This window comes from Oryx dammah, unplaced genomic scaffold (assembly GCF_014754425.2).
Source record: "Oryx dammah isolate SB20612 unplaced genomic scaffold, SCBI_Odam_1.1 HiC_scaffold_27, whole genome shotgun sequence".
NCBI classification, from domain to species: Eukaryota; Metazoa; Chordata; class Mammalia; order Artiodactyla; family Bovidae; genus Oryx; species Oryx dammah.
Window position 1 is genome coordinate 108712705 of NW_024070211.1, and position 27221 is coordinate 108739925.

Sequence of the window (27221 nt, forward strand, 5' to 3'; positions counted from 1 at the left end):
GAGGCAGAGTGAAGAGCATAGTCTTTGACATCCAACAGATCTGGGTTCAAATCTGGGGGCAACTCTCAATTTCTCTGAGAGTTGCTTCCTCTTTTGTAAAATGGGAATATTTATCTTTGGAAGTTGCTGTGAAAATGAGTAATGATCTCTATAAAGTATTTGACATATAATATGTGATAAATAGCAATTATTAATATTTTTTAAATTTCAGTCTATATTTACAGTCAGACAAACACAAGGAGAAAGAGACTAAGTAGTTTACAAAAATAATGTAATTATTTTTAGACCTAACATCTCAGAGTAACAATCAAGAGCTGTTCTCTGTTAATTCCGGCCATGTAAGCTTTCTTATACTTAGTATAAGAGAACTTGAGGGAATAATAACAATTTTGTTATAATACGAAGAAAGAAATGGAAATTTTCCCTCACTGAAAAGGCAGCAATACCATTTTGAATGTATCTGTACATTTAGTTACATCACTGAGCAGATGGACTGATTATTCATCGAACACAACTACTATGGAGAGAAATCGTCCATTTGGTTTAGTAAAAAAAAAAAATCATTAAGTCAGACTTTGATCCCTGGGAAGATCCCACATACCGCAGGTTACAGCCAAAAAACCAAACCAAACAAATCATTAACTGAACTACGCAGATGTCAAAGTGTGGTCAGTGTTTGCTAGGTGTTTGTATTTGACCAATACATCACCATTTTCAATCTCCTATCCCCAGGTGGCTCACTGATAGAGAATCTGTCTGCCAGTGCAGGAGAGGACAGGTTCCATCCCTGGGTCAGAAAGATCCTCTGCAGTAGGAAATGGCACCCCATTCCAATATTCTTGCCTCGAAAATTCCATGGACAGAGGAGCCTGGCTAGTCCATGAGGTTGCAAAGAGTTGGACACGACTGAGCATCCGTGCACACATCCCTGTGTATTAAGAAGTTTCTAGAAGATACACACCATGCCTTCAGTGGGATCATAGAATCGCTGAATGAGCTGCAGTGCTGTGCTTTTCCCAGCTCCACTGGATCCTACCACAGCTGTCACTTCCCCTGATTTAATGACTGTGCTAAGTTTATTTAAAATCTGCAGAGAAAAGAAAAGAACAATGTTCAGATCACCATCAATTAGGCTACAAGTCAGAACACTTTGTTAGGACCCTGTGTATGTGTTTACTTATGCCCTCATAGCAACAGCCATTGATTTCCACTAATAACCAGAAAAATTAGTAAATGGTGCTAGGATGTGGTTTTAGCATTTAGCACATTACTTAGTCATAAACCAGTAGCCATAGCCAACAAATAAAATGACGTGTGCTAACACTGTTGAAGTAAATAAGCCAGGCCCACCTCGAAAACTATGTTCCAAAATCTAGTTTAAAACATTTCTGACATGCCAGGATACCTCAAGGAGACTGTCCCAATTAGCTTAGGAGAGAAAGTCACTTAGCAGTAGAAGACTTTGTTAAAGCAAACTACTGGCATCGAGAATAGAAGATAAAACAGAAATCAAATAAATGTATTTCAGTTCAACTGGTATTTGTTGAACAGCTATCTCTGAACAGATATTATAAAGTAAGATTTTAGCCATTTATTAAAAAATGTTTACTGAGTAAGTACTACCTTGTTATTTATATTTCACTAGGCACTTTTACATTTAATGTTTATATATGTATGTGTATTGTAATCAAGAATATACTTCAGAAATATCAGAATATACATGTACCTATCTTATATACATATATAAGTATGATGTATATTTGTTTCTATGTGTATATATATAAATTTACTTATGTTACAACTATGTAGTATTAAAATTAAGTTGCATTTCCATGACCTCTATGGGGATAATAGAAATATTAAGAAAGGGTAGCTAACTATGGAAAACAGTCAAAGTTTCCTCAAAATATTAAAAATGGAACTGCCAAATGATCCCGAAATTTCACTTCTGTGTATTTATCAGAAAAAAAACAGAAACATTAATTTGAAAAGATACATGCATACCAGTGTTCATTGCAGTATTATTTACAATAGCAAAGATATGGAAGCAATCTAAATAGATCAATAGATGAATGAGTAAATAAAATGTGGTATATGTATATATATATATATAGATAGATAGATAGACATCCTCTATACTCATTTATCTATTGATGAATATATATGTATATATATGCATATGTATACACACAAAGGAATTTACTCATACATAAAAAACTAAATATTGGTGTTTGTGACAACATGGGAGAATCTAGAAAGTATTATGCTAAGTGAAATATCAGAGAAGGACAAATACTGTATGATCTCACTTATACATAGAATCTAAAAAATAAAATAAGCAAACTAGCAAAACAAAATGAAAACAGACTCAGAGATACAGAGAGCAAATGAGTGATTGCCAGAGGGGGAAATATGTGAGGGGGTTAAGGAGGTAGAAGCCTGAAGTTATAAAATAAATAAGGCACGTGGACATAATATACAGCATAAGGAATATGGTCAATAATATTGTAATGATTCTGGATAGGGGCAGATGATAGCTAGACTTACCACAGTGATCATTTCATAATGTATGCAAGTATCTAATTGCTATGTAGTACAGCTGAAAGCGCAATATTGTGCATCAACTATTTTTCAATTAAAAGTAAATAAATGAAAAGAAAGGGTAGCTAAAGATACTCTGTTAAAAATGAGGAATAAGTCTCCTCTCCTTCCAAAGCCAGTTCTTTTAGAGACGTAGACTCTAAGTTTCCTGTAGGGTAAATTGCCTTTAAAGACACTTGCTCAGTAGGTGTGGTAACAGTGTAAATTTTCTTCACCTTGTGCCCAGAACAATTGCATAGTACAAGACAGTGATTATAAGAATACAAAATTACCTTTCCTCTAAGGACTGATCTAATGATCCTTGTAAACATGGATAGGAAGTAAAAAATTTCACAGAGCAGCTTTCCTTTCCACTTCATACCCCACCCATGCAGGGTTCTACCTTCTGCAGCCTCTAAAGAGATACTTGGCACAGCTGTCCTGGATTGTTCTGATTGCCTTGTAGTTTGTTTAGCTTGCTCTCACAGTGACAGGACCTGCCACTCATTTCAACAGAGTGTCACTCAGCTGACTTTACCTGAATGTGCTACCAAACTGTTCCTACCAAAAAGATTTGTATATTATTATTATTAGCACAAGGAATGTGGTTAGTGGCCTAAGGAACAAGGCCTGAGGACACTTCCAGAGAAACATGCCTCTGTGCCTTTTTCCTGGAAAATGAGTCATGCTTCAGACTAACAAATAATTTGTGGCTCTGGAAATGAATCATCAAAGAAGAAAACTGGAAAAAGATTGGCACGTACCTTCACCTCAGGTCTGGAAGGATAGTGGAAGGTCACATTATGGAATTCAATTTCACCCTTAATTCGATCCAGCTTGTAACCATCTTCTGACATACAGTCAATGAGGGGTTTCTGAAGTGGAATGTAAAAGGGATAGAGCAATAGCATGTATAACATGCATTTACTGTCCATCTCAGTTTGAATTTATTCATAACACAGAACAGTAATCAGGCTAAACATTGTCAAAGATAAGCTATTTCTACATTAAATTGTATTAATAATAGTAATAATATTCACTAACACTTATTGGGAAATTAATGTTGAGATGTTTACTGTGTAATTACTATTGCTATATAATTGTATTAAAATATATTATATATTATGTATATTATGTAGATTTATATATAACCAAATTTACATAAATAATGTATAATTATAATTAAAACTGCCAATGATCATATAATTGGTATAAAACATTATCACATTAATTTAATTAGTATTTACTTTATATAGTGAAAATATCACAATATAATATATGGTATTAATCTGTAATTAATATATTGGTATATAATATATTGATATGATTATGGAGTATTATAATATTGAGATACCCAAAAAGACAGTCTACAGGAGTTTTAATGTTTTTTTTAATGTGATCGTCACCATTACCTAACTTGACAGATGATACACATTTGTTCATTGAGGAAGTAGAGGAGTCTCAAGTGGTCAAGACCCAATAGCACCCTACTTTTGACTATTGTAGATGATGACTGACACTGACTGTTCTCAAGTGGTGTCTCCAAATGCCACCAACTTTTAACTGACATGCTGAATTTCACCTCCATGGCTGTTAGTAGTGAGCCTAATTCAGAACTTAACTACGGTGGATAATCAGGCCATAGTGAGGGTTATCTCCTGCTACCAGAACACTCAGGGTCAACTTCTTCCTTCTCTTACCCTCGTGAGAGAAACTCATCATCCTATCTCTTTCTGGGGCTACAGTGTCATCTATTTCTCCTTCTTTATTCTCTAGTAATATAACAATTTTTCAATGCCTTAATCTTTTGTAACAGTTTCAAGGGACTTTTAGACACCTCTTATTTGAGCATACAACAATGCCAAGAATGAGGTAGAATTTGGATCGCTCTACAAGGTTTTCAACTATCTTTCTATAGCCCAATAAATGAAAGCCCAAAATATAAAACAGATAAAGCAATGGACAGTTTCCTCCAGCAGATTCTAATCTCACCAACACTAACAATGTAGGGACCCACAATGCACATCTGGATTTCCAGGGCTTCTGACTCGGTCCTGAGCATCTTCTCAGAGAAGATGTTCTTGGATTTTGATCTTTCTATCTTGACGTCCAGTGTGCTCCAATAGATTAATCAGGAAAATCTTAGCTAGGCTACCAGGGTCAAAGCCTGTAGACTTTCTGTCACATTTAGAAGTCAATCTAATCTTATGAACTGTGTCTTAAAGTCCTGTATGATCTGGCCACTTCCCATCTCTCCATCTTCTTTCTTGCTCGCTCTGTTCAGTTACACTGACTTTGTTTTGGTTCCTTGCACTCACCAAGCCCTTTTCCAACCTGGAGGTCTCTCCCATGAATACGTTCCCTGCTCTTACCTCCCAGGCATCACTCCTCTCCCAAGTACTTTTTTGCGTGGCTGACTCACCTGCTTCGGTTCTCAGTTCATAACTGGTATCACTGTCACTCAATAGGAAGTCCCCTTCCCCTACCCCAACTGCTATCGCAGTGACCTGTTTTATTTCCATTAACTGTCTTGCTGCTGCTTCTTAGTCGCTCAGTTGCATCCAGCTCTTTGCAACCACATGGACTGTAGCCCGCCAGGCTCTTCTATCCATGGAGTTCTCCAGGCAAGAATACTGGAGTGGGTTGCCATGCCCTCCTACAGAGGATCTTCCCAACCCAGGACTGAACCCAGTCTCCCCAATTGCAGGTGGATTCTTTACCATCAGAGGCACCACTGTACTTATCACTGTCTAATATTATCCTGTCTTTGGATATGCCAATGCCTGTTTCCCATATGATATGAGAGGAGGGGCCTTATTTGCTGTATTTTACTCTTGCACTCCCGTCTCATACTGTGGTCTGGCTCACGACAGTACTTATTAAGTATTGCTGAATTAAGGGCGTTGTGATAGTTCCTCATATTTTTTAACACTGAGGATAAATTCCTCATGAGTTCATTTCTCTCCCCACCCTCAACTTGCTAATGGCCTCTGCCGGAAGCCAGTATGAGGAGTCCCGCCCGTGGCAAAGGTCATGAGGTTAAGGGGCCCGACAGACAAAGGCGAGTCGGGCCTTAAGGGAGCCTCGCTGGATCTGCTCATGCATCTGCCCCCAAACCAGAGTCTGCCTGCTTTACTGTGTTATGCTTTCCACCTACTCTTCTGACATTAACAGGGGGCTGTCCCCCCCCCCCCACCGTTTTCTGGAAAAAGTTAATTTAGAGCTTTTAGATAATAAGTTTCCTAGGCATAATAAGAGTGTTTCAATCCAAAAACCCCTGTGATGGCTTTCTAGCCTGCCTGCCGGACTCTTAACAGCTGCACATGTGATTGTTTGCAGCCTCCTGACCACGAGAGGCACAGAAAGCTTAAAATATCCTAGGAATGTAGGGGCTTCCGGGGAGTCAAAATCATTAGAATAGGACTGATTAAGGGTTTCATTTGTTGAGCCAATACTTGCTGCCAAATTTTCATTTGTTGATATAGTTGGCATGTAGAAAAAACAGGTAGTAGCCCTGGTATTAGCAACATTAGATCTTTGAGTTAAGTACTTTCTTTGTTATAACCCACTGCACCTTTGTTCTACGGGAATATAACTTTATTTAGTACTTTGAGGGTGATGCAGATTAAAGAAAAAACACTTCAAGGGAAAAAGAGTTTTCTGGTTGATAGACATTTATCTAGGAAAAGAGCCATAAAAATGTTAACAGGCCCCCTGGTCAGAAGATGATGTAAAACCACGTAAGACCTTCTGTATATGGGAAGGTATGCAAAAAGAAAGCCTGGTCTCAATAAGGGTCAGGACTGCTCCCCCTGCATAACTCTGCATATTCCATTATTTCTTTATGTACAACTTGGGGTATATAAGCTGCTTTTGAAAATAAAGTTGTGGGTCTGGCACCGATGCTTGGCTCCCCCATGTCATTCTTTTCTCCCTTTTCTGGCTGAATTCCCATCTGGAGTGTGGAGGCTCACTGTGTCTACTTATTTGCCCTGGCTTCTAAGACCCGCGCGAGAGGGAGCCCAAGCCAGAGCACCCTCCACTATTCAAGTGGGCGCCAGTGGCCTACGTAGATGGTGCAAACTCCTTGTCTCGGAGTTTTATTGGTTTTCCACGTAAACCAAGTTATTTAGCCTCTTTTCTCCACTAATTTTCCTACTACACTATTCTTTCGTAATTGCTCTTTATATTTCTAAATAAATAAATCTCTCCTCACTGACGCCGTCTCCCCTTCAAATTCCTTGGATCCACCGGGGCTGGACCCCGGCAGACCTCTACTTTTGGCTTTTACATACCCGGTCTATTGTCTCAAAGATGCTGGCGGCTGCAGCACGCCCAGCTGCAAAGGCTTCCAAACAGGAAGAGGCATTGCCAAGATTTAAAGCTCCTACTATGACACTGAGGAAAATCTGAAATAAAAAGAGAGAAACATAGTTTTCATCAGTTTGTAAATAGTTTTCATCAGTTTGTAAATAGTGTTCATTGTCATTTGGGCTATCCATGTGAAGTCAAAAACTTCTCAGAAATATTCTTCCATGGGAGTTTTTTTTTTTTTTTTTTTTTTATGGCTTTGAACAGACCACCTTAGGTCTTTGTTGGTCAGAGACATGCAGTCCTTATCACTTGGTCCTCTCCATAGGACAGCTCACAACATAGCTTTTTAAAAAATTTATTATTTTAATTAATTTGTTTTTTGTTGCACTTGGTCTTCATTGCTGCATGCGGGCTTTCTCTAGATGCGTCTCTTCAATTTGATGTGCAGGCTTCTCATTGCAGTGGCTTGTCTTGTTGTGACACATAGGCTTTAGCTGTGAGGGCTCAGTAGTTGCAGCTCTTGGGCTCTAGAGCATGGGCTCATAGTTGTGGCACATGGGCTTAGCTGCTCCTCAATATGCGGAATCTTTCTGGACCAGGGACTGAACCAATGTCCCCTACATTGGCAGGCGGATTCCTATTCATTGCACCACCAGGGAAGTTCCTTCTGTGGGAGTCTGAAAGCTAAATAACTCTTTGGAAACACTTGGGATATCTTTTGTTCTATAAAGTATCTCCAATTTTTCTACTGTTATGATTTAAAAGAATACGTTATTTTTTATTGAACATCACTATTCTATAAAGAATAACATGTTTTTAGGTCAGAAGACGTGTAAGTAAGGCAGCATATAGACACTGAGTGGGTTAGAGTCATGACACAAGAATTTGATTCATTATATAACCAGTCTTATAATGGTTTTCTGGTGAAAGGGTTGCTGAAACAATAAAGACACTATTATTAGTTTGACTATCCTAGAGTTTGTGACATGCAATGTGTGCTTACTGCTACTGCTATATTCCTGCTACTAGTGAACTAATTTTTAGGATAACTACTGCTATACCTGACTTCCTAGGTGATGCTAGTGGTAAAAAAAAAAAAACCCACCTGCCAATGCAGGTAGACGTAAGAGACTAGGGTTTGATCCCTGGGTCGGGAAGATCCCATGGAGGAGGACTGTAGTATTCTTGCCTGGAGAATTCCGTGGACACAGGATCCTGGCAGGCTGCAGTCCATAGGGTCGCAACAGGTTGGACATGACTGAAGCTACTTAGCACTCACGCATGCACAGTTATACCACTACCACAAGTAATAATAACAATAATAATAAGGTATGTTTCTAAGTGCTTTACTTGTATTATTTCATTTAATCTTTAAAATAATAGAGAAAACAGAGGTGTATAGAGGCTGCCTAATTTACTTAATGTCTCAATGTATATTAAGTAGTAGAGCACTATTTGAATAAAGGGCTTTCCTGATAGTTCAGTTGGTTAGGAATCTGCCTCCAATGCAGGAGACCCCAGTTTGATTCCTGGGTTGGGAAGATTCCCTGGAGAAGGGAAAGGCTACCGACTCTAGTATTCTGGCCTGGAGAATTCCGTGGACTATACAGTCCATGGGGTCACAAAAAGTCAGACATGACTGAGTGACTTTCACTTTCTCCATTCACATTTTGTCCCGCTCTCAGGCTCATCTGCTGCTATTGCATACAAGTAGAGTAGCCAGCTTCCTGCATAGAGCTGGGGAAGACGTTCTTTGACTCATAAACCTGGCCATCTCACTAAGTTAGGGGAAGGCTACCTGATCACAATCAGTTGTTCCTAGCCAACAGCACTGTTTTCATCCATGCTCTTTGTAAAGGAAGAGCCAGTTCCTCATGCTGGCCTCTAGGATGAGCACATGATTCTTTCTCTCTACCCTTTCAACCAAAGAATGACTGTTCGTCGCGTGACTCACATGGAGGCTGTTTCCTCAGTCGCCATCTATTGAGGATTGGAGTTATTTCCTGAGCTAAAATAACGGTTGACTCCTGCTTGAATGTAGTCTTTTTCAGGTAATAAAGTGATCCTAATCTGTGCTAGTTCCATAGCTGGATTCTTCCCATGGATTATACCACATCAGAACAAAATGCCCCCAAATTCTTCCCCATTCTCTTTTTCCCTTATGGCCAGGCAATGGGGCTTCTCAGAGCCTGTCAGCCATCTCCTCCCTCTCCAATAGCCTCTCTATTCTATATATCATGATACTCTGGGCCAGCTTCTTGACTTCTCCCTGAATCCCCTAGGCTATGCATGGAGACAAAGATTCTCTCTTCATCTGTTCTCCATCTGTCCATCTGTCCTTTCCCTAATTATGGCAGGTATTCCTCCCATGGGCAGATTACTTAATCTCTCAAGTACCGATTTCATTATTGATAACATGGGGAAAATGACTGCATATACATCAAGGAGTTTTTACAGGGGTTAAATGATAATGTGTGTCGAGATGATTAATCTAAGGACAGCTACAGAAATAATAGTGATGACAGTGATGAAAGAAGTGAGATTCCACATAGGAAGTGATAAGATGAACAGACAGAACAGTACTTGCTCTCGGTTTAATTTTCCACATGTCCTACTTCAAGAGTTGGTAAACATTTTCCATAAAGGACCTGTTAGTAAAGATTTTAGGCTTTTCAGGCCATATGGGCTGAAGCAGTTATTCAACTCAATTCTTCAACTATGTAGGACAAAAGCAATCATAGACAGTAGGAAAAAAGTGACTGTGCCTATGTTCCAATAAAATGTCATTTACAAAAACAGGCCACAGTCTCGATTTGATTTGTGGACCATTGTTTGCTGACCCTTGGTCTAGACCAATTCACTAGTGGCCTAAACTGAAGTTTGAAGTCAAACCCTTGATCAGCCTGGTTTTTGCAAGCATAACCTGAAATGAATATCTCTCTTAGGGTTCTTAGGTGAACAGTGAGTGAGACAGACAGAAAGAAAAAGTGTTAGTTGCTCAGTTGTGTCTGACTCTTACCCCCCGCCCCCTCCGCCCACCACCAGGCTCCTCTGTCCATGGAATTCTCCAGATGAGAATACTGGAGCGGGTTGCCACTCCCTTCTCCAGGGGATCCTCCCAACCCAGGGATCTGATCTGGGTCTCCTGCATTGCAAGCACTAATACCGTTACAGGAGCTAGCACATCTCCTGGTAGACCATCATCTCTCATTCCAAATGTCACACTCTTTAGCCCTGTAAACATTAGTGTGGGAAGAAGGTGGGCGAAAGAAGCCTCTGAGGAACAGTGTATCTGTGGATGTGCTATGCTGGAGAGGGGATCTGTGCACAGAAAACAAACTTGTGGTTACCAAAGGAGAGGGGAGTAGGCGAGGGGTGAACTGGGAGTTTGGGACTAGCAGATGCAAACTGTTATATATAGAATGATAAACAACAACTATCAATGTATTCAAAATCTTATAATAACCTATAATGGAAAAGAATCTGAAAAAGAATATAGATATGTATATATGTATAACTGAATCACTTTCCTATACACCTGAAACTAACACAACATGGCAAATCAATTGTACTTCAATTAATTAAATAAAATGAAATCTGTGGCCCTTTGGAAGAGATTCAGGAACAGGAAAACAGTGCTTGATGGGTCGGGTCCCAGAATCGCAGAAATCTGGGCTCAAATCCCACCCTCTGCTACTTGGCATATAATTCTCACCTTGTGGCTCCATGTCATTTTTAAGTGGAGGCATAATGGCATCAGTACCAGAATGAAGTTGTGAATATTACACCTGGTAATTATATTAAATACTTCACTCAGTGCTTGACACCTTGTATACACTAAACAATGCTCCTCTCTATTACTGCTATTCCTTTTTCATTACTGAGTCCTGAAACTTTAAAGGGGCATGAGAGAGCAGACTTCATTCAGCACCATTCAGCTCCCTTTTATCTTTTTTCGTTAATAGATCACAGAGTGTGGGTTTTTGTCCATGTACAAGTGACGCTAATTACAGCCATTTATGTGAACTACTTACCAGTTAGGCCCAATTACCATGCAGCCAATAATGATTTTGTGCATCACAAAATGTGTTAGATTAGCCTAATTGTTAATTAGTTTAGTGGATTAAAAACACTCAGCTCATGCAAACTCAGCCTTGATAGTTCGCAGCTCAGAGCATGGCCAATAAAGGGCTTGCGCATGCAAGAGAAAGAGAGAAAGAACCAGACAGGGAATGCTTACCCACAGTTATACTGGTAAAGACTGTCTCTCCTCTTCCCAAAGAAAAATTTCTTAAGATATGAATGGTGGCTTATAAGGAGTAAGAGGTGAGGTTAGTAACTGATGATTGAAAGTTAGAGACATATTACATATCATGTCTGCACATAGTAAGTCCTCAAGAAGGAATTGACAGAAGGAATTCTTTATAGAAGGTATACAGTAGCCTATAATCCACTGGGCAGGAAACCTGAAGGTGAAAACTTGTTAAATGAGTTAAACAAGGTTGCCATTAGACTGAGGTAGCCTTAATGCCTTAGCAGGTTATGTAAGCCACCAAAACCTAAGCCTGAATGCCTCAAGGCTAAGAAATCAAAACCTAAGGACAAAGCTAAATCACAAACAGCCAAAGAGGCTTTCCAAAATAAGGCAACTACCTCCTGGAGTTAGGTAAAATTAATGTCCGTTGAGCCGGTGATGCTATTTAGCCACCTGGTATGCTGCAGTCCATGGGGTCGCAAAGAGTAGGACATAACTTAGCAACTAAAACAACAACAAAATAAGGCAATTACGTAAGCTACAGCCAGCCAAATAATTTCCTGGCTTTGCTTCCTCCTCTTCTCTTCTCTGTTTAAGCCTTTTCCCTAACTTCTATTAATAGAACCTCTCTAGCTACTCCTGGTTTGATATGCCCAACTGGAATTATTTTTGCTCAAATAAACTCCTAAAAATTTTAATATGCCTGAATTTATCTTTTAACAAAACCATAAAATTGGATCATTTCTAGAGAGATTCACCAAGGATTTTTTTTTTAATCCAACGGTTCCAACCATAATTGTGTATTTTCAATTTACCATTTTCTCATTATTCCCTCTGAAACTGTTATTTGTGAACACTTCTCTCCCCTACTCACAGTCAAGGAATCGTAAGAAGAATGTCTTTTCTCAATGAATGTCTTTCTGCAGAATGAGAAGATACAAGCTGCTGAGACTGAAGTCAACTACAGGTATTTCTAGTTTGGTAAAGCTGGAAGTTCTTAAGAGTCATTAGGTCAATAAAGAAAAAGACTTTACAGTCAGATTTTAGACCTGCAGTAGTTTCACTGGCTTTTCAAATGTGCAAAGCTGTATTAAAGTTATTAAGTGCTTAAATTATAATAATAGTAACACTTTCCATCTATGCTATCCCTTTCAGGTTTACAAAACATTTTAACAGGATTCATCATATTTAATTTTTTAAAACAAAGTTCAAGTGATGCCAACTGTTTATCTTTAAAAGAAAAACTAATATTTATAAAGTTATTCTTAATGGCACTTCCATGGTGGTCTAGCGGCTAAGTCTCCAAGCTCCCAATGCAGGTGGCCTGGGTTCAACCCCTGGTTAGGGAACTAGATCCCACATGCTGCAACTAAGAGTCCACGTGCTACATCTAAAGATCCCATGTGCCACAGCTAAGACAGTGCAGCTAAATAATAATTGAATATGTTTTTAGAAAGTCATTCTTAGTGTATTATCAGGTTCTTAATGAAATAAAGTCAGTGGTTTAGAAGGATTATAGCCTGGCCTCTAATAATCATTTTTATTTGCAAATAAAATTTCTATTCAGCTTTCCCTGCTGCTGCTGCTAAGTCGCTTCAGTCGTGTCTGACTCTGTGAGACCCCATAGACAGCAGTCCACCAGGCTCCTCCATCCCTGGGATTCTCCAGGCAAGAACACTGGAGTGGGTTACCATTTTCTTCTCCAATGCATGAAAGTGGAAAGTGAAAGTGAAGTTGCTCAGTCGTGTCCGACTCTTCATGACCCCATGGACTGCAGCCTACCAGGCTCCTCCATCCATGGGATTTTCCAGGCAAGAGTACTGGATTGGGGTGCCATTGCCTTCTCTGTCAACTTTCCCTAGATATATATTTATATAAAAGCAGTAGGTCTCAAATTGCAGTCTTCTGGATAGCAAATTTCTGGTATACGAGATTTTGGTATTTTGTGTTATTTAATTTATGCCTGTTCTACAAGAATCTGGAGCCAATTTGTTTTAAATCTTATATGAAACCACTTGCATGCCTTTTAAATTAATATACTTTATTGAATAATTAATAGACCAAATGAAACATATATTTCTTGTTTTACCTCCCTGACCTCGTGGAGCTTACTGTGTGAAGTTGGGAATGATTGGAACAAATATAAGTAAATGCAAGTGTTCAGATGCATTCAAGGACCCTAAAGGAAAAGTTCAGCAGGACATGCAAGAGAATAAGAGATAGGACGATGGGACTTCCCTGGTGTTCTAGTGGTTAAGACTCTGAGCTCCCATTGCAAGGAACATAAGTTCTATCCCTGGTCAGGAAACTAAGATTCCACATGCAAGAGGGCACAGCCAAAAAATAATAATAATAAATAAAAGCCTTGTAAACTAAAGATCCCAAACAGCCCCAGGAACAGTAGCCTGCCAGGCTCCTCTGTCCTTGGCACTTCCCAGACAAGAGTACTGGAGTAGGTTGCCATTCCCTTCTCTAGGGGATCTTCCTGACCTAGGGATCAAACCCAGGTCTCCTGCATTGGCAGGCAGATTCTTTACCACGGAGCCACCAGGGAAACCCCAAGAAAAGAAAAAAAGGAGTGGATGATCATGGAATACGTGACTGGGGAAGTGCCATCCAGTTAAGAATCTGAACAAGGACAGGAGCTATAAAGGTGGCAGCGGGGGGAGATTTGGGGATAGCAAGTAAGAGGAAGAGCTTTCCCTGACCCCAGCCACACCTGGTTACCCTGCTCTTCACAGTTGAGGGCCCTGTCCTCTGTAGCATATAATACCATTCTCATTACACAGTGATGTGATTATTTAGTTATTGCTCACCTGCCCCCACTAAACTGTAAATTCCATCAAGGCAAAGATCACATTTCTTTTGCTCACTATTGAATCCTCTGCACTTCATATTAATCTGGCAATATAGTAGATGTTCAATAATTAATTCTTGAAAGAACAACTGAAAAGATATTGGAAATTAAAGTAGCCAAGGCATTGGCTATAGCTTGGCTACAGTGCAAGTGAGAAATAAAGTATGCCTGTATCATCTGTTCAGTTGAGGATATTATTGGCTTCATATTTTAGTAACTCATTTTATTTCACAACTATATCCAGCACATATCTCATGCTATTATTAAGCTCAACCACATAAACTATTAATTTTTAGCTGAGAGATCCCTGTCTTTCCATTTTCATGGCATACTATCTCTTGGACTCAGTTAGAAAAATCATTGTTTTACAGCTATAAAATCTTCCATTGATTGAAAAGCATTAAATTGTGAATCTTATCAACTCAAATGCTCAACATCCCTTTACTATAAAAGTCATAAGTATTGCTTGTATCTGCAGATGGACTCCATCAAATCACTGAGGCTGTCCTCTCTCAGGCACTAATGGAATAAACAAAACGCCTTCTCTGTGGACTTTTCCTAGATACAGACAGGAAATGTTCTGTCTAGGTCATCAAGATGGAAGTACCTGAACAAGAACTCCAGGTGTATATTCTTCGTCATCCAGGACAAGTTTGGATCCATACCAGAAGGCCAGCGCGTAACACAAGAAGATGAGACACCACATGAATCCAGTAAAGAATCCCATCACTATCCCTTTTCTAATTCCCCAGCGCTGGGCAAACACAAGATTTTTCTCATACCTGTGAAGAGAAAACATTTGAGTCTATTTTAGCAACAGCAGCTTAAGTTAAAATGTTTAAAACAGGCCACAATGCAGTGGTTTTGATCAATGAAAATAAAATCACTCCAAACACAGAGCAGCTGTAGGGAAAGAAAACAACAATCACATCTGTGTAGTTTCTTAAAATCTGTTTCATGCTGGCATTGACAACGTATTGATAGATGTTGCCTAAGAAAGTCTCACAGTTGATGACTTCTTGGATGAGTACGATGGGGCGAGTTTTGCCCCCAGGAGAAAAAAATTTTCAACAAAAAGATTTGGACGTGAGAGATCCAGGACTGTTGTTGCTGGCCAAAATCGTCACTTTATCTGCCGACTGGAACTGAATAAGAAAATACAGAGACAGAGTTTGGAGGAAATAGAAAGCTGCCTTTAATTCTCAGCCGGCAGAGAGAGAAACACAGTAGGCTCATGCCTCAAGAACTGTGACCCCCTCCATGAGGAGTCTACGGGCTTATATAAGATGAGGGCTTGCAGTCAGGAGCCAGTGATGAGAAACAAAGGTGTTAGGATCTTGTTCAAAAACATACGCTAGCATCAATAACCCAGTAATTGAGTTTGGCAGTTCCATGGCTCTGTGGCCTTCTTTTTGATATGTAAAAAGAAGACCTACAAGGGGAAGAGGCTGTTGCAAAGGTAAGCAAAGGATTATAGGTGTGATATGTAACTCTTGCAGAGTAAGGGGGCAGAAAAGCAAACTTAGTTATAGATACACAGAGTTAGGAGCAGTTAAAGTAAAAAAAAGTAGGATTGTTCAGGTCTTCTCACTGTTCTCTTTATCTTCTTGTCCTCAGGAAAGAAAAAGAAAAAAAACTCATTCCTTTTCTTTACTTTTCACTGCAACACTATTTGAGTTTGAATTCTTTTATTAAGTCACATGGTATGAAAGATAATATCTCTCATAGTGGAGGAAATGGGCTATTGAAATTTTTTTATGACAAATAAGGTAAACTTATTTTTCTACAACCAGAAGAAGCAAAAGAGAAAAAAGAAAAGAGGATAATTAGATATTGTAAATCCTATTTTATTTTTCATTTGATTTTGGTAGCAACTGAGAATGTGATCATGCTAGATCTACAACATATGAAATGAGTTTAAGTTGGTGGCTATTTTATAGAATCAGTACCTAGAACCTGATAAACACTCAATAAATACTAAATAAATGGAAAAATAAACAAAATCAAAGCTTTAACAATTGTGTTGTTTTGCCCATTTAGGTTTTGATATTCATTAACAGTTATTGCCTAGAATGATGGTCTATAATATATCAATGTCAAATTTTGTTTGATTGAATGGAAATCTTGGCCTTCAAATGAGCATACAGTAGCTAAGAAAACACATTGAATAAAATGCTATTCAATAAAAAATGTGCAGAATTGCATTTTAAATCTTGTAAGCTTTTCCTTAATGGCAGGAGACAGTGGTTTAGACTGGCATGAAGTATGTGGGGGTATATACACACACATCATCAGAGTTTGATGTAAGTATCCAAACTAAAATGGCTTTTTAAAAACCACCAACTATATCATCTTCAAAAACACAGAGCTAAAGGTTTGGGAGTCTTTTGTATGTGTTTTCACCAATCTCATTATTTTGCTTAGCTATTTCTTGAACAAAAGTTCCCTCTGGGTACCATAGCAAGATGAATCTGCCACTTTATACCAAATGGGGGAAGACTCAGAGTAGTGTGCAGATCAACAAACTCCAAGGAAGTGTCAGACATTTCAATTAACTAACTTTTTTTTCTTTCTTTCATTTCTTACCCCCTTTTTATTTTATTTTTTGGCTTTGTTGCGAGTCATGTGGGATCTCAGTTCCCTGACCAGGGATAGATAGAACGCACAGCCCCAGCACTGGAAGCTCCAAGTTTTAACCACTGATTCACCAGGGAAGTCCCTCAATTAACTAACCTTTCAACCTCTTTTTTCTCACCACCAAAAGCAGCCACTGTTCGGATAGATGATATGACTTCATCAGCAACTGAGCCAGCTTTGGCATAGGCCGTTAATTCATAGTCGGTAAATCTGGACACACTCTGAAATCCAAAAGAAGAAAATAAAATGTGAAGACCAGATAATTAGGTGAGTCACCTTGTCACTCAGTGGTTCATTTAGCAGAGTAAACACGTGGTATGGCTTAAGACAAAACTAGATTCCCACTGGAACAGTGTTCACCAAAGAAAGAATTTGGTCCAAGTCTGAGCCATGTTACGCCTCATCTGGGCCCCCCTGGTGGCTCAGTCAGTGAAGAATCTGCCTGCAATGCAGACCGCCAGCAATGCCAGAGACCACCTGGAATGCAGGAGACTCGGGTTCAGTCCCTGTGTTGGGAAGATCCTCTGGAGAAGGAAATGGCAACCCACCCCCATATTCTTACCTGGGAAATCCCAGGAACAGAGGAGCCTGGCAGACTATAGTCCACCGAATCACAAAAGAGTCAGATAAGGCTTGGCAACTAAACCACTGCCACCACCAAGCCTCATTCATGGATGTTTGTTGACGTATCGAAATAATTCCATTAAAAATCAGCGTCAAAAAACCTCTCACATGATGACTTGGGAGAATGGTATTGAAACATGTATAATATCATGTAAGAATCGAATTGCCAGTCTATGTCCGATGCGGGATATGGCACGCTTGGGGCTGGTACGCGGGGATGACCCAGAGAGATGTTGTGGGGGAGGTGGGTGGGAGGGGGGTTCAGGTTTGGGAATGCATGTACACCCGTGGGGATTCATGTCAATGTATGGCAAAACCAATACAGAATTGTAAAGTAAAATAAAAAATAAATAAATTAAAAAAAAACCAAAAACCTCTCACAGATTAAGTCCCAGATAGAGCATTTTGTGGGACCACAGCACTTCAGTCACCATATTAATGGTGTTTTCAAGTCAAATTGTCACATTTTATTACTATTGGCCAAAGGCCATGTTATAGTTTACAAATACCAGATACAAAGACCAAGGCCCACGCAGGCATCATATTGGTTAGAATGTAGAATAAGAAAGAGGTTCTGAGCAGCCAAACACATGATATGATATCCAGAGGTAATTCCAAAGGAGAAAACTTCAGATGAATACTACACCACTTTGACTCTACTGTAGGGGTTCAACTAACTAGGTTTGCTTTTCACAAAAGGAAACAAAAAGACATTGCACTTGATATTACACAAGTAACTTCTTCTAAAATTGGACTTGAATTGAGTCCTAGTTAGAATCAACCACCAAAAGAATTCCCTGACACGGGTTAAGAAACAAGAAGGGGAGAAAGCAAATGTTGTGAAAGATTAACTGACTCAGAAATCTAAAAAATATACATAGTACCCAGACTAAGGGAGTTTATATTCCAAGTTTTTCTAAACTTTTAGCAGCAAAACTCTTATCAAACAAAATCTTAGAATTTTAGCATACAAGTAGTATTTTATTCCAGTATATTTATTTCACAAGATTGAAAAGGCAACAATAAAATGAGAATATTTTTGTCAACATTAAAATTTGAATTTGGTTAGTATGGATGCCATTGCAGTTTTTACCACAATCCTCTTCTAATGTACTTCTGAAATATATAGAGGTGGCATGTTGTTGTTTAGTCGCTAAGTTGTATCCATCTCTTTTGAGACCCCGTGGACTGTAGTCTGCCATGGGATTTTCCAGGCAAGAAAAATGGATTGGGTTTCCATTTCCTTCTCCAGGGGATTTTCCCAACACAGGTATTGAACCCGTGTCTCCTGCACTGGTAGGCGGATTCTTTAACACTGAGCCACTAGAGAAGCTGATAGGTAATGAGAAAATTAAGTAGTTGCAAATGTTATCAGTTTTTATTGTAAAATGAAAAGTGAAAATGTTAGTCGCTCAGTTGTGTCCAACTCTTTGTGACCCCATGGACTGTAGCCTGCCAGGCTCCTCTGTCCATGGAATTCTCCAGGCAAAAATACTAGAGTGGGTGGCCATTCCCTTCTACAGGAGGTCTTCCCAACCCAGGGATCAAACCCTGGTCTCCTGCATTGCAGGCAGATTCTTTACCATCTGACCCACCAGGGAATCACACTGAAGAATCTCTTAATACCCCAGCTAAACTGATATAGGAGCTTAAAAGATGCATATTGGCAATATCATGTTTCCTACAGTAAATATAAAAGTCAGAAAAGGCATACAAGACCCACAATCATTTCTAATATGTCATATATTGCCCCCCTTTTCTGTTCTGCTTTTGAATTGAGCTTTGTAAAATTGCTCACATCATTTTACACAAACATGCACAGACCTGAATTCAAGAAGAAACCAGTGCAGAACTACAACATTCCAGATTGGTGACACATTTACAAGAAATGCAAATATAGACATTGAGATGACAAGAGAAACTGTGCTTTGAGCCTATTTGAGACCAAGTAAGCCAGGCCATGTTATTGGTCTCCAACATGTTAAAATGTGACACATGAGCCATTTAAGGGTGATTATTAATCTATGGTGGGTTTGAAGTAAGAGATTAAATATATTTAGAGGGGAAAAATGCTGAATCAAATGTTTGCAGAGTCCCCAGCAACACGCTGGAAAAGTTGAGGCTTTCCTGGAGTGCCACTGGGTAGCATTTGATAGGAAAAAATGTTATAAAGCTTGCATGATTCAGTTGATTGAGAAAAAAATAAAAGCTAATATCTCTTTAGCAATTAATTCTGTGCCTGCTGCTGCACTAAGTGCATAACATGGATAATGCCTTGAGTCATCACAATGACTTTGGGGGGTACTAACTTTATTTTAACAAGGAGGAAACTGACATTTGACAGGTTAAACATATTTTTCTTGAGCCAAGTGATAGAGCCAGGTGGTGACCTACTTAAGTAGAGTGCGCTCTTTGCTATTGTCACTCTGTATTACCTGGGATGGGTTTGAGTAATATAGCCAGTGGAGGGTAGAGAATATTTTGCTAGAAAATATAGTCATGGAGATTGGTACCTGTTGCTCAGTGATGTGAATATGTGTGCAGTTTTTCACTTAAACTCCATTCTCATTTACAGCAAATTATTAGTGTATCAGATCCCATGATGTGTTATCTCATATGACTGCTCTGAAAGTAAAATGAAATAATTTCTCAATCTTTGGGAGTGTTTTTTGGGGTGATAACCCCAAGTTCTTACTCCTACACTTTTTCCTGACTTGCATACCTTCCATTTCCTGACTTGAATGGAAACTAACTGGGATACTTCTCTGAATGGGTCAGATACCTCTCTGAAACTGATCACATTGGATGGAGAACACAGTGTGATTGCAGGGATCTCTTGTATGTGCTTGTTACTGATCCAGGTGTATTTGCTGGGTCTTTCTGAGGGAAGCATCTAAACTTGGGAGACCACGGAAGCCATATGTACACTAGACAGTGGGTGGGGATTTGGAATCAGGCTTCCTTGAATTCTAATCCCATTCTGTCTCTTGCTGGCTGTGCAGTTCTGTAAAAGTCCCTTTACCTCTCTGAGCCTCAGTTTCTTATATTTAAAATGGCATTAATACTTTATAAGATTGTTGTAAAATTATAGATCATGCCCATGAAGCTCCTAATAATGCCTGGCAAAATAGTAAATGTCCACTTAATACAGTTATTATTGGAGGAGAACGTGGCAACCTACTCCCATATTCTTGCCTGGAGAATCCACATGGACAGAGGAGCCTGGCAGACTTCAGTCCCTGGGGTCACAAAGAGTCAGACATGACTGAGTGACTAAGCACATTTTTAATATTACTAATATAATAATATATGTGTTATTAAAACAGTCACCTTTAATAATGGAATGTTATTTGATACTGAGTAATAATCAAACAAAATAAATCAATGTCGTGATAATGATGTTAACTAAACACACTCGGGAGAAGGGAAACAAGTTTCACATTTTGGCTGTTTCTCAGTGCAAAAGTCTTCCCATGGAGAGAAGTGAGAAGACATTCTTACCAGACCAATGATGGCTGCTCCAATCCCAATGAGAGGGCTGACAGAGATAATAACCAAGGTCAGTTTCCAACCCTGGTAAAATCCCATCAGGAACCCAAAGATGCTCGTGGTCATGCGCTGAATGAAAATACCCATTTGGTCAGCAATGGCATCATTGACCTTGTTAACATCACTAGAAACAAAAGAGGCTATGATCACTAAAACTGAATTTGGTCAATTCAAATATCTCGCTCAGAAAGTTTAACCTTTTTTTTTCCTAAATGCTCCCATTTCTGTATCCCATTGCCCTTGGGAAACTTAGTAGCTTCTCATGTCTTGGAAAATTTGCTGTAGTGTGGGAGGTCATTAAGCCTCTCCCCTCATAGCCAAGGGAGTTTGCCTTTAATCCAGTTTTATCAACTGATGTTTACTCAACAGAGGCAAAGGCTTTTGGAAACCATCTTGTTTGTCTCTTTTTCTTTCTCAACATTTAAAAAACTAAGATCATGGCACCCAGTCCTATCACTTCATGGCAAATAGATGGGGAAACAATGGAAACAGTGAGAGACTTTATTTTCTTGAGCTCCAAAATCACTGCAGATGGTGACTGCAGCCATGAAATTAAAAGACACTTGCTCCTTGGAAGAAAAGTTATGACCAACCTAGACAGCATATTAAAAAGCCGAGACATTGCTTTGCCAACAAAGCTATGGTTTTTCCAGTAGTCATGTATGGATGTGAGAGTTGGAGTCTTAAAGAAAGCTGAGCACCAAAGAATTGATGATTTTGAACTGTGGTGTTGGAGAAGACTCTTGAGAGTCCCTTGGACAAAAGGAGATCCAACCAGTTCATCCTAAAGGAAATCAGTCCTGAATATTCATTGGAAGGACTGATGCTAAAGCTGAAACTCCAATATTTTGGCCACCTGATGCAAAGAACTGACTCATTGGAAAAGACCCTGATACTGGGAAAGATTGAAGGCAGGAGGAGAAGGGGACGACAGAGGATGAGGTGGTTGGATGGCATCACCAACTCAATGGACATGAGTTTGAACAATCTCCGGGAGTTGGTGATAGACAGGGAAGCCTGGCGTGCTGCAGTCCATGGGGTTGCAAAGAGTTGGACATGACTGAGTGATTGAACTGAACTGAACTGAACTGAAAGCTAACATCCCAGTCGGACATGAAGAACCCTTCTTTTCTTTATATATGCTAAATCTTTTCAGTCTCAAAGTTCTATTCACATACCACCTATTTCATAAAAATTTATATAATCCTCCAGGGAGAAGTATTATCTTCTTCCCGGTGTTTCCATAGCAATGTGATTAATCTCTGTGTGTGTGTGCTTAGTGGTTTAGTCATATCGGACTCTTTGCAACCCACTGAACTATTGCCCGCCAGGTTCCTCTGTCCATGGGATTTTTCAGGCAAGAAATAATAGAGTGGGTTGCCATTTACTCCTTCAAGGGATCTTTCTGACCCAGGGATTTAACCTGTGTCTCCTGCTTCTCCTGCATTGCAGGCAGATTCTTTACCTGATGAGCCATCAGGGAAGCCTCCAATTAATCCATATACATGTTTTCGTGTATGTGCATGTAATTATTGCTTCCTGCTTATAGGTAGTATAGGAGAGTGGTTAACAGTCCTGACTCTGGAGCCAGACTCTGAATTAAACACGGCTCTTCTCGGGCAAGTTACTTAATCTTTCTGTGTCTCAGTTTCCTCATCTATAAAATAGGGATAATAACAGAACCTACCTCAATAGGTAGCAATGAGGATTAGTTAATATATGTCAAGTATGTAGAACAGTGCCTAGCATATTGTAAGCGATCAATATATATTAGCTCTGATTATTTGCTATGTAAGTTCCTTGAGATCAGGAGTTCTGTGGTATACCTTAATGCCTTGCACAGGGTAAGTGCTCCAGAGTATTGGTTGACAATAATTACATTAAATTCATATGCTTACAAACCTTCCGTAATCTCATGTCCAGATGGAGCAAACAAGGGTCAGAACTTAATAGCAAAAGGATCTAAGATATTACATCGAGATTAGACAATTGTATTCTAACAAGGATAAGTATCTATTCAAAGTCAAAATAAGTAAAGGCAGAATCAGCGCTGGAGACTAGGGATCCCAATATTCAGTCCTCTTTTATTGTCACTACACTGCTAAATGTCTTTCATGGGACCTCAAATTTCAATAAGTTTCAACAGTTCTCATTAATCAGGGCTTGGCTCATTCAAAACTTACACGGGGTTGGGGGGGATACTATTAATGACTCAAACTAATATGTAGGCATGGGCTTTGTGGGTGGCTTAGAGGTAAAGAATTCACCTTAGCGGTAAAGAATTCGCCAATAGAGATGATACAGGTTCAATCCCTGGATCAGGAAGATCCCCTGGAGAAGGCCTTGGTAACCCACTCCAGTACTTTACCTAGGAATCCCATGGACAGAGGAGCCTGGCGGGCTGCAGTCCATGGGGGTCACAGAGAGTCAGACATGACTTAGTGACTAAACTACAACAAAGTATTTAGAAATAAACTGGATTTAAATCCAGTTTTCAGTTTTAAATCTTTCTCAAACTATTTTGAATTTTTTGCTTTTGTTTTTATGTGCAGAAACTACATCAACAGACAAAGCAAGATATTAATAATTCCTTCTGATTGTATTGTTTTCCTTATGGGGACATAGATTGTGACATCCCTCAGTTTCTCCTTTCAAGGCCAAATAACCCTACTTCTTTTAAACTGTCTTCTATAATACATAATAATTTGACAAACCATTACCTATGAAAAAGTCCTGCTTCCTATAAAAGCCCAACTTAAGAGACAAGATGCAGCAAAAAGAATTGAAAATGTTTCTGCAATTGTCATTAATTTAGAAACAAAAGTTTCATTAGAGAAAAATCACACGTCCATTAAAACATCCTACCAGGGATTTACCTGGCAGTCCAGTGGTTAAGACTCCATGCTTCCACTGCTCGGTGCATAGGTTCAATCCCTGGTCAGGGAACTGGAGCTCACATGGACTGTGGTGCATGCCAAAAAAAGAAAAAGAAAAAAAATCCTACCAGCCACTTACTCAGAAAATCTTGTATTCAGCTCTCCCACTGAATTGCAGTCAAACCATCCAATTTCCATCCTCATTATGCTCCTAAAGTAAAATTTTCTCATTTTCTGTATCTGACGAGCTGCAGCAATTACCCAAAAGCATATCTGGAAATGGAGCAAGGAATGTTTAGCATTGTGATAAGAACAGGCATTAATTCCTTCTCTTTTCATTAGAAAATACTTTCACTAGAACAGCTGAAAAAAAGAGGTAAGTAATTTACAACATGCCTCTTGTTCAGAACTAAGGTGTGAGCTCTGATATCTGCAGCTGAGAGTGGAGACAGGTGAAACCCTGTGAACAGGGAAGCCAGAGACTTGCGTTTGAATCCAGCTTGACCACTTCCAGAGTTAACCTTATTAACTGTCACTCTCCTCATGTGTAGAAGGCTCATCACACCAAAAGTAAATTTTTGCTCTTAAATCACTACTTTTGCATGCCACTTCCAAGTAAAGTTTTCTCCTGAGAGCCCTGCCAATAAGCATGCATACAGAGGTTTCAACCCTGGAGTAGGGCATGGCAATCCACTCTGGTACTCTTGCCTGGAGAATCCCATGGACAGAGAAGCCTGGTGGGCTATGGTCCAAAGAGTCACAACGAGTCAGAAACGACTGAAAGGACTTAACATGAATGCCTGCAGCTTTCAAGCTCTTGGACAATGATTTTCAGAAAAAAGTAAGACAAAAATTATGACATAAGCAGGGAATCTTGCCTATAGTTTCCCTCCCAAGCAAAAGAAGCCTGTCATTAAAGCTTTAGTGCCAGGATGGTGGGGATGGATGAGGATTAAGTCATTTCTCTTTATAACTAAAACTAACTTCCTGGAATTCATAAGTGAATGGAGAGTAGAGGGAATTTATTATTTTCTCTACATGAGAAGGCAAAAGATAAAATGTTTTTCTTCCTTAGTAAGAGTTAAATAACACCAAGCCCTCCCATAACTGAAATCTAGAATATGGGTTCAGTTTACAGACTTTGGGTTGGAATTCAAGAGAAAAAAACACGTCAAGCTTGCTTTCCTCCAATTCCCCACATCCGCTTTCCACAGGGACCCAGTCTCCCTGTATGAAAACATCCACCACTATTTCTGGGTTTAGAAGAGAGAGTGAAGCAGGGAGGGAAGGGAAGGACAAGACACTGAAGCGGAATGTCTATTCTCTGCCTCTCTACGCAAAGGCCCATATCCTCCTCCCCAGCTGAGAGGAAAAACTCTTTTCATCCTCTTCATCCTCCTGAAATAAAACTGTAGTCCTTGGGGCTTCTGAATAACTTTAAAGAACACATTTTGCATTTCATTGTCATGTCTTTGAACCCAGATGTTGATCAATAAATAAAATGCAAGTGTCACTAACTTGAAAATATCCTGTGACAAGCACTCCGACAGCAACGCCAGCATAGTAACTGGCAAAGTTGACCATTTCGGATTCAATGTCCAGAAACCTTCAAAAGAGGGGAAAAACTGGTAAGACTCACAGGTAGGATCTAGCTACCAAAGATTACATTTGTGCAAACAGAGGATTTAAAAATACACATATTATATATTTAAAATATACACATTGTATGTTACATACATATTGTAAATAAAATGGATAAAGCATTGTATCTGTGCAGAATTACAATCAATCTAAATCCCCAAACAGACCTCATGGTAACCATCGTAGCAAACATGCCTACCTCCTTCGTGTTTACAGGTAGAGATGTGAGGGTTGTGTAGTAATTAATAGGCAGTTGAGGGAAGAGAGAGGACCCTAGATGGCAGCCTAGAGCTCCGTCCACTGAGGCCCCTTTCACTCGTGGTCATTACTACTGAAAGCACAGTCACAGCTGGAGAAAGATTTCAAAAAGCCAGACCAGTGTCTGCAAAGGCACTGGTAGAGAGAGGTGTGCTGTAAATTAGGAGGCTTATGTTACCTACTCTAGGTAACAACTTTTCAACTCCTTCTTCTCAGAGTAACAGTGGGAGAAATGTGTGTGTCATCCTTCCCATTGTTTTGTTGTTGTTTAGTTGTTAAGTTGTGTCCTACTCTTTGTGACCCCATGGACTGCAGCCCACCAGGTTATTTTGACCATGAAATTTTCCAGGCAGGAATACTGGAATGGGTTGCCATTTCCTTCTCCAAGGGATCTTCCTAACCAAGGGACTGAACCCATGTCTCCTGCATTGGCAGGCAGATTCTTTGCTGCTGAGCCACAAGGGAAGCCCCTGTCATCCCATAGAGAGAGAAAAACAATTTCTTCACCAAGCCTTTCTGCTGACCACAGCCCAGAAAACTTTGCTCTCTAGGACAATCTCTAAGGTTGAAGTCAAAGAACTTGTGAGGAAGCAAGGAAACTATACAGCATTTTCCCATCAAAGCTATGACATTGTGAAACAGGGTTTGGAATTGGCAGGGGCAGGAAGTGAAGAAAAAAATGATTCTGAAATTGCTTTTGGGAAATAAGTTTTATCACTGGAAAATTAACACTTTGGTTGATGTTACATCTGAGCTACAGAGACAAGCTAGATATCCATTTCTTTAGAGAATCAGAAAGTAGCATCTTTAGCCTAGATGTTCTCATTCTACCAGCTTTCTGCTTCTATCAGCCTTCCTTTTGTGACCCAAGTTTGAATTGTTCTTTCCCTCTACTGAATTCAGATCAAGTATTTAATTATAATTTATTTAACTCAGAACAAACTATTATTCCATGGCAGATTTTATTGCCATTTTGCACTGTTATTCAATATTTTTATTGAATATATTTATTTCAAGTATATTCATGTTTCTCTTGCTAGTAAACTACGAGTGACTTGAGAGCAAACACTGCTTGCTTTCACTGCCGAGGCTTGATATAATATGTTACACATAGTAGGTACTAAATTGTTTCTAGATTTTTCTTTCACTTGAAAAATACTAAAGAGGAAGGAAACAACTGCCTTAGGCTACCCTTCTGACAGTTTCCAAACCAGCTAATATGTCTGTGTTTACCACATTCCTAGTTTTTCTTGATGATTTAAGAGGACCCCTAGAGTGAACAAGATCTAGAAAATCATAAACTTATATACAAGTGTCCACAATCAGAGGCCCTTTCAAAACCTAAATTCCTACAAAGATAGAGTGTATACAGTAGTATTATGAGTATTATATATATTGTCATCCTGCTTATTTAACTTATATGCAGAGTACATCATGAGAAACGCTGGGCTGGAGGAAGCACAAGCTGGAATCAAGATTGGCGGGAAAAATCTCAATAACCTCAGATATGCAGATGACACCACCCTTATGACAGAAAGTGAAGAGGAACTAAAGGGCCTCTTGATGAAAGTGAAAGAGGAGAGTGGAAAAGTTGGCTTAAAGCTCAACATTCAGAAAACGAAGATCACGG

At 39.4% G+C, this 27221-nt stretch overlaps 1 protein-coding gene and 1 long non-coding RNA gene across 2 annotated transcripts in view; one reads left to right on the forward strand and one right to left on the reverse strand.

Moving 5' to 3' along the window:
• ABCB11 (ATP binding cassette subfamily B member 11) overlaps window positions 1-27221 on the reverse strand; it is an 87434-nt gene that overhangs the window by 46910 nt on the left and 13303 nt on the right. Inside the window, exons 5-12 of the mRNA XM_040229280.1 lie at window positions 25211-25298; window positions 23832-23965; window positions 20769-20940; window positions 16740-16864; window positions 14614-14788; window positions 6876-6989; window positions 3345-3455; window positions 962-1087 (exon numbers count right to left, since the gene is read on the reverse strand). Of these exons, the coding sequence (XP_040085214.1) occupies window positions 962-1087; window positions 3345-3455; window positions 6876-6989; window positions 14614-14788; window positions 16740-16864; window positions 20769-20940; window positions 23832-23965; window positions 25211-25298 (1045 nt within the window). The remainder of the gene's footprint in view (window positions 1-961; window positions 1088-3344; window positions 3456-6875; window positions 6990-14613; window positions 14789-16739; window positions 16865-20768; window positions 20941-23831; window positions 23966-25210; window positions 25299-27221) is intronic.
• On the forward strand, window positions 15631-25903 carry LOC120854890. The gene is made up of 3 exons (XR_005719100.1): window positions 15631-16910; window positions 20726-20826; window positions 25175-25903. It is a non-coding gene; the product is annotated as an uncharacterized LOC120854890 (long non-coding RNA).